Source organism: Nematolebias whitei, unplaced genomic scaffold (assembly GCF_014905685.2).
Source record: "Nematolebias whitei isolate Nwh7 unplaced genomic scaffold, NemWhi1 Nwh_scaf_186, whole genome shotgun sequence".
NCBI classification, from domain to species: Eukaryota; Metazoa; Chordata; class Actinopteri; order Cyprinodontiformes; family Rivulidae; genus Nematolebias; species Nematolebias whitei.
In genome coordinates, this window is record NW_023618731.1 from 7,024 (window position 1) to 14,479 (window position 7,456).

At 41.3% G+C, this 7,456-nt stretch overlaps 1 protein-coding gene across 1 annotated transcript in view; it reads right to left on the reverse strand.

Moving 5' to 3' along the window:
- Positions 1-2,063: 2,063 nt before the first annotated feature.
- LOC119429249 (homeobox protein Mohawk-like) overlaps positions 2,064-7,456 on the reverse strand; it is a gene marked incomplete at both ends in the record, with an annotated part of 13,272 nt that continues 7,879 nt past the window's right edge. The window contains one exon of the mRNA XM_037696918.1: positions 2,064-2,360. Coding sequence (XP_037552846.1) covers positions 2,064-2,360 — 297 coding nt within the window. The remainder of the gene's footprint in view (positions 2,361-7,456) is intronic.

The following is a 7,456-nucleotide window of genomic DNA, read 5'->3' on the forward strand; positions in this document are numbered from 1 at the left end:
CCTCCCAACGATGTCCAAATTAACTTTGTCTGACATTAAAATACTTTACTGCCAGGAACAGTTGAGCAACTTCTTGTTTAGGTTTAAGACCAAACTTGAGGTGTGAAAGAGTCCAAGTGATGACAGAAATGTTTCACAACTTTTCTAATGCAAAGTAAATTTGATTGTTTTTGTGGCCGCCTGCCAAAGAGAGAGCAAAGCCACATCCTCAAGCACTGACAGAACGAGCCAAAGAAATATAAATATTAGCCGAGCTGCTTCTGTGTCATCTCACATTTGAGTGGTGGCTCTGAAACTCGCTCCACAAGTCGTCTCCGGTGTTTTACTGACGGACGACTCCATTCCTGGGCTGAGGTTTCCCTTCTCTCACCCTGGGAGGAATAAAATGGCAGACGTTCTGTAATTGTCCTTGAGGCTGGACTTGACATTTCCACCGTGAGCTGAAGTGGAACAAATGGCACATTGGAGTAGAGTAAATGGAAATAATATCTGTGGTGTTTAGTAGCAGCCAGGGCCAACTCCATCCAGTTTAAGAATCAGGGATTTCCGAGTCTGCGTCAAGACTTTATTAGTAACGTTTGCAGAGACTTTGGCTGCTGTGCTGCAGCCGCCTCTGGTTTCAGGCCTGTCAGCTCTGCTCCCTGAAGGACTCCCCCCCTTTGTCAGCTGTAACATGTATGATTGAACACTGTTGAGCTTCTAACTTTCAGTGGGATGCCAAAGATTTATGAAGGTCAGGGAGCTCCGATGAGCCAAGAGAAGGTTTCTGTTCTCTGTGGTGAGCTGAAGGGACACGGGCTGGTTAAACTGTCAAGAGTCCTTCACCGTCTGCATTAATTTCCAATTAACAAGGAAGATGCTTTTGTGATTTCTTTGGTCAGGGGTGCCCTCGTTTCTTTCTAGAATGTTGTATACGATGGATTGAGGCAATGCTTTGGATCATTTGAGGAGGAGCTCTGTGGAAATGTGAACAAATCATATCTTACCTGTTGTAGATAGTCCTGTGAGCAATGCAAGTTTGGAGAAGTAGCTCGATTTGGACTGGATAGGTGAGCTAATGACTGAGGTCAACACAAAAAAGGATAAAGTGGTTTGCTACTGTCAGAAAACAGTGGCCCAGGCTGCACAGGAAGTGCTACAGTAAGCTCCTACTGCTACTATTCAACCCTCACAAATAATCCTCAGAGAAAACAAGCATGTAGGATAGAACTGACAACAGTGTAAAAGTTTGTAAAACAGTGTTTGCATGAACTGCTGCGAACATTGTGAATCAAAGTTGTTTTTCTTTGATCTTAAGGCCACAGGGCAGCTGTTAGCTCATACGTTCAGTCAGACCGGCTCTTATCCTCACTCACACTGACTGACGGTCAGTAACTTCAGTTAGGTCCTAACTGTTAGGACCACTGACGTATATTTAAACATGAATAAAACAACTCCATTAATCTTCATTAATCAAAAATTGAGACCAAAATGTCTGGTAAATGGGTGATGCCATGTTGTATGTTTAGAGCTAAAAGTTGTGCATGAAGGGTGAGGGGCTTGATCCGGTCCGGCCTGCACACTCTGCCAACTCAATAACTAGCCGTCACGCTGTCATTGACAGTATGACATCACTTTCTCAAGCCTTAAACTGATTTTTTTTTTGAAAATTCACATTTGAACAGCAAGGTATGAATCAAATGAACAAAAATTAACACCTGGAAAAAAAAAAACTCAAGTGTTATTTTAATTTTTCAGTCGCAGAAATGTCTCATTGGTTAAAATGGAGGGGTGGGGCTTAAGACTGGCCAACCTGGAATGAGGTGCTCATCCTATGTGGCTTCAACTTCCAGGTTCCAGTCCCGTCTCTAGTTAGAATTTATATCAGTGGTCAGAACTAATAAATCTTTGTACAACGGGAGGTCGTTCAAAGAGCTATCTGCCACAGGTAACATATAAATTGTTCATAACCCTTCTACAGAACCCTCTGAACAATCATTTTGAATTGCACCTATTCGCACACTTCAACATATCAGCTTTTTGTGTGACAAAACGAAAAATGCTCACAGTTCCATCTCTCTCACCCATGTGGTAGATGAAGTTGGTCTCCGTCTCAACGGACGATGCCAGAGAAACAACTTCTTGGTCACATTCGTTGGAGCTGAACGACCCAGAGCAGCTTGTCCTTTTGCAGGCTGAGGCAGCGTCGTCTGAGCTCGCTGCCATCATGTGCCGCAGCGTGTCCTTCAGATAGCGATTCAGTAAGCTGCTCTTGTATTTGGATGGAGGAGACATGTTGGGACAATCAGGACTGGCCTGGTGGGAACATGATATCCCGAGGTGCGACTGGATGATGGGAGTCTGCTGGGCGCACTCTTCCTCTGCAAGAACGTAAACAAAACTAGAGAAATTGCATTTCCTGCGAAAATGCAGTGTGAAGTATTGCTGAACAACTTGCTAAGAAATAGCTGAAATTAGCTGAAATGGAAGAAAAAGCCTAATTTAGCAAAAGAAAGCAGAAAGAACACAATTTTTCTGAAATTGGTTTAAATATTCATAAATTAGCAGAAAAATTTAGAAAAGTAGTAAAGAAAAAAGCAGAAAAAAAAATGCCTGAAAAGTAGCTGAAAGGCAGAAAGAAGCGTAAACTACCATAAGGAAGTGGAAAGAGCTGAAATGAGCTTAAAAAATGTGAAATTAGCTGAAAAGGCTAAAAAAGCATAGACAGCTAAATAGTAGCAGAAACAGCAGAAACTATAACAACCATAACAAGCCGAAATTAGCAGAAAGAAGCTAAGTACGCTGAAAGTAGCACAAATTACCATGAAAAATATGACGTTATCGGAAAACAGCCACAAATAAATAAAAATGCTTTAAGAAAGGTAGACTAGAGAACACGTGGGGGGGGGGGGGGGTCGCATAATGTGTCTGCTCAGAGGTTAGAGGTCGTAAAAATATTCATTTATTGTCTGGGTAACATCCATCCATCATCTTTTATCCGCTTCTTCCATTTTGGGTCACGGGGTTGCTGGTGCCCATGTCCAGCAATCACTGTGTGAGAGGTGGGGGACACCCTGGACAGGTCTCCAGTCCATCACAGGGACACATAGAGACAAACGAGACAAACAACCATTCACTCTCTCACCTAGAGACAATTTAAAGTTACTAATCAGACTAACATGCATGTTTTTGGTCTGTGGGAGGAAACTGGAGCACCTGGAGAAAACCCACACATGCACGAAGAGAACATGCAAACTCCACCCAGAAAGGCCCCCGGACCGGGATTTGAACCAGGGACCTGCTCACTGAGGGGCAGCAGCTCTACTGTGCTGCTGTCTGTGTACCAACTTTAGAAAATATGCTTTTATTTTAAATTACAATGTTTGAAATTTCACCAAATCCTGATTAACACAGAAGAACCCTCATGTTGGTTATGTTTGAAGAGTTTTCTACAATGTATTATGTTAAAACTAAAATCTGTACTGTCACTTTAAGAGCACTTTTTTATGATGTCACTTCTGTGCGTGCAGAAGAGAATAGATAACACATGGTTTTATTAAATATATAACAAACGTAAGCACATGCAGTTATGAATGTTTAAATGTGTAAAAACACACAGAGGAGTCATTTTTATAACAACATAAATACATTTTTCCCTGGTTTAGACCAGACATTATTATTACTATTATTGGTGAAAGTCAGGATTACTTTCAGAAGCAGTTGGTACTGTTGTCAGAAAAGTCCACTGACACCAGAGAGCCTTTAAAAGAGCAGGTATTGATTTACACAGAGCCACAAGAAATCTTTTGAGTGTTCACTTTTAATTGCTAAGACTAAAAGTCTGCACAATATTAGAGAACAACTTCTGAAACCTGCCTGCCTGAAAGTTGTGGAGTTGATGTGTGACAGGGCTCATACAGTGGATAAAGAGAAAACTGTCCTGCTCTCCAACACTGTCAAGGACAGAATAGATAAAGTAGCTGGAAATTGCAAAAATCAGCTGCATGACTGGATCAGGTAGATATCTTGTCAAAACTACAACTTTTATTTTTTAAGACTGTTTTAAAGATTACTCTGTTGTTAGTTAAAAAAAAAATTATTTGAGTAATTCTCAAAACAGTGTTCTTGGTATTTCTGTTGTACAACTACCAGTTTATACCTTTTACAAATAAAAGTTTGTAACTATTTACTTTATTCTATATTTAATTATACAGTATAACTACTACTACCTATATATTTACTTTTGTCTCTTATCACTTTGATAAAGAGATGAACCTGAATGAGTCTTTTGGGAGAGGAGTGAGGGATTGGGGGGTCTCAGATTGGCTAGGAAGTAAGAAGGGGGGTCTTTGAAGATAATAGGTTGGGAACCACTGATTAAAAGCACTGATTGTTCTTTGTAGAAATCTAGGCTATTTACATGGACACGATGGGGGAAACGTAGGTTTTTTCATATGTTAATTAGAGGAAAAGATCCACGTTGACACGGACAAATTTTGTGTTTACATGCATCCAGAGGAATCATCCCCCCACCGCCCTCCCGAATCCGCTGTAGTTACCATGCCAGGTCATTAGATGGTGCTGTGAATTTTGTACCTTCACCTAATGCGCATGCGTGCTGCCTCGGCACGCTCCTTTCCTGTGAGCTAAACGCTCAGCTAACAACAACTTAATAACAAGTTAAAGCTGGATTTTGACTGGATTTTGGATAAGAGTTGACAGATCCGACGCCAAGCAGGACCGCTTCATCTAACAGCTCCACACCGGTCGCTGAGTAGATCAGAACCGAGCCGACGATGTTGAACTTTACTCCATGATCATCAGTAGCGGATTTACAGCAGATACATCAAATGTTCTTAATAATGTTTGCTTGTGTTTACTTCGATTACAAAACAACCAACTGAGTTTTTATTTTTTCCTGAAAGAAGAAGAAGCTGTTCTTCCACCAGGCGGACCGGTTCTGAACGAGGCTCGGCCCAGGTGCAGTGCAGGAGGACGTTGAAAAGAGAGATATTGGATGAACTATTTATTTAAAATTCCCCTAATTTCTTTCATTCAATCCTTTAAATGTTTTAAGTTGCATTAATCAAAGGAATGACAGCCTGAACGAGCCAGATGAACAACGTGGGACATCCAGGATGATGTAGTGAACTAGACATCCTAAATCAATCTGTCTCTGAAGACCTTCAGGGGACAGGAACTGTTATTTCATTGATTTGAATCCAGAAACACAAATTATCTCATCAAGAGACTATTTAATTGTATCCTGAATTAATTAACTGAAAGAACACTCTCCTTTTTTTATATTATCATTACTATTTTACAATATCTTGATAATCAAAAGTGTGTTTAGTTCATACCATTTCTAATGTTGAAGTAAACCACTCATTTAAATCAACTGTGAAACCGTATTAATGATTTTTAAACCTCATTAGACTTAGATCATACAGTTAAATGTCTATTTATAAAGTAATTGTGCATTTTACTTTTCTGTCTGAATGAGGAGTGGATTTGATGTCGGTCAAAAGTCAGAGACAAGTTATGAGAACAAAGTGCCTTGTTTTAAAACTCTCAGACAGTAAATAAGAAAATTGTGCGACTACAAATCTGTCACTTTTTCAAATATTTTCCTGTCTGTACTAACCGTTCTTAAAACATTTCTGCTGTCTGCGACTCCTAATAACCCTCTGACATCACTAAAACTCCACCCCTGCTGGTTGTGTTAACCAATCAGGAAGTACCAAGTAACAGGAAGTGGATACCCTTAAAAGTCTTACTGGAACTTTCAGTTCTTACTGAAAGTCTGTTTGGAGTTCTTGCTGGAACTGCAGTCTTGCTAGAGTCTTATAGCTGAACTAAATAGCTGATGGAATTTGACCATGAGCCAAGGGTCCATCCATTTCAGCGGAGTCACAGCACGCCTCGCTGTGATCTCACCCCGAGCATTAAATGCTCTCAACTTCTAAGGAAGCTTATTCTGTTGAACGGAGTACCGTCACTACTTCGGACGATTCTCAGCCACCCTGACCAGAGACGCTGAAAGGTAGCGTTGAAATGGACCTCTGTACCACAGCTGATTTATCTTCTGCAAAGGTAACGAGTCGTCACGCACCGAGTGTACTGGGGCTCAGCTGGGGTCGGATGAAGGGTGCCATTCCTGGTCAACACACTTTCCTTCATCCATCTAAATCCTCCTCTTTAAAACCTCTAAATCTATCCTCTTGAAACCTCTTGTGAAGTGAAACGTTGTTTTCTAGTTGCTTAATCACTACTGTTGTCGATGTTGAGACATTGTTTAAATGGTTTGGTATTGTTTCTAAACACCCCCAGCAAGAATGAATTTTGTGTGTATTTTAGTTAGAGACTATGAGGACTTTAACTATGCCAACATGCAGTTCATTTGTTAAACTTCAATCTTTGTCAGAGTCAGAGTCAGAGTCAGAGTTTCTTTATTGTCATTCGCACCTCATGTGGTACATGTGGTGGAGCGAAATTATGTACACAAGGTCCCAGTTACATCCAACAATAAAATGTATAAGAAAAACAGTAATAACATCTAAGATATGAACCAAGAAAAACATCAACTAAATATATACTAAGCACTCATAACATAAAAACATTGAACATCAGCACAAACATGAACATGAGTCTGTGAGCAGATGTGCGCACATGAACACATCAACATTGAAACAGATCAGCAGCAACATGAAACAGATCAGCAGCAACATGATATGGTTTTTCACAGTGATTATTCTAGTTAGAGATTCATGAGTCTAACAGCCTCAGGGTAGAAGCTGTTCCTCAGTCTAGTGGTTCTACACTTAATGCTCCTTAACCTCCTTCCTGAGGGGAGTGGGGCAAAAAGTGTGTGTGCTGGGTGAGTGGGGTCCTTCATGATGCAGGTGGCCCTCTTCCTGCATCTGGAGGTGTAGATGTCTGTGATGGTGGGGAGGCTGATTCCAACAGATTTCTGTGCAGCCTTCACCACTCTCTGCAAAGCTTTTCTTTCTGCAGCTGTGCAGCCTCCATGCCACACATTGATGCTCGAGCACAGGATGCTCTCCACTGCACACCTGTAGAAGGAGGTGAGGACTGAGCTTCCCAGACCAGCTCGCCTCAGCCGTCTGAGGAAGTAGAGTCTCTGATGAGCTTTCTTGATCAGGCTGGTGGTGTTGTTGCTCCAGCTGAGGTTGTCATTCATGTGTACACCCAAGTACTTGTAGCTGGAGACCACTTCCACCGCAGATCCTCTTATGTTCAGGGGGGTGTAGATGTTTTTGTTCCTTCTGAAGTCCACAATCATCTCCTTTGTCTTCTTCACATTGATGTGAAGGTTATTCTCTTTGCACCAGCTCTCCAGGTGTTCCACCTCTTGCCTGTAGCTGGACTCATCATTGTTTGTGATGCATCCCACCACCGCTGTATCATCTGCAAACTTTACAATGTGACAGCCTGGATGGGTAGCTGCACAATCATA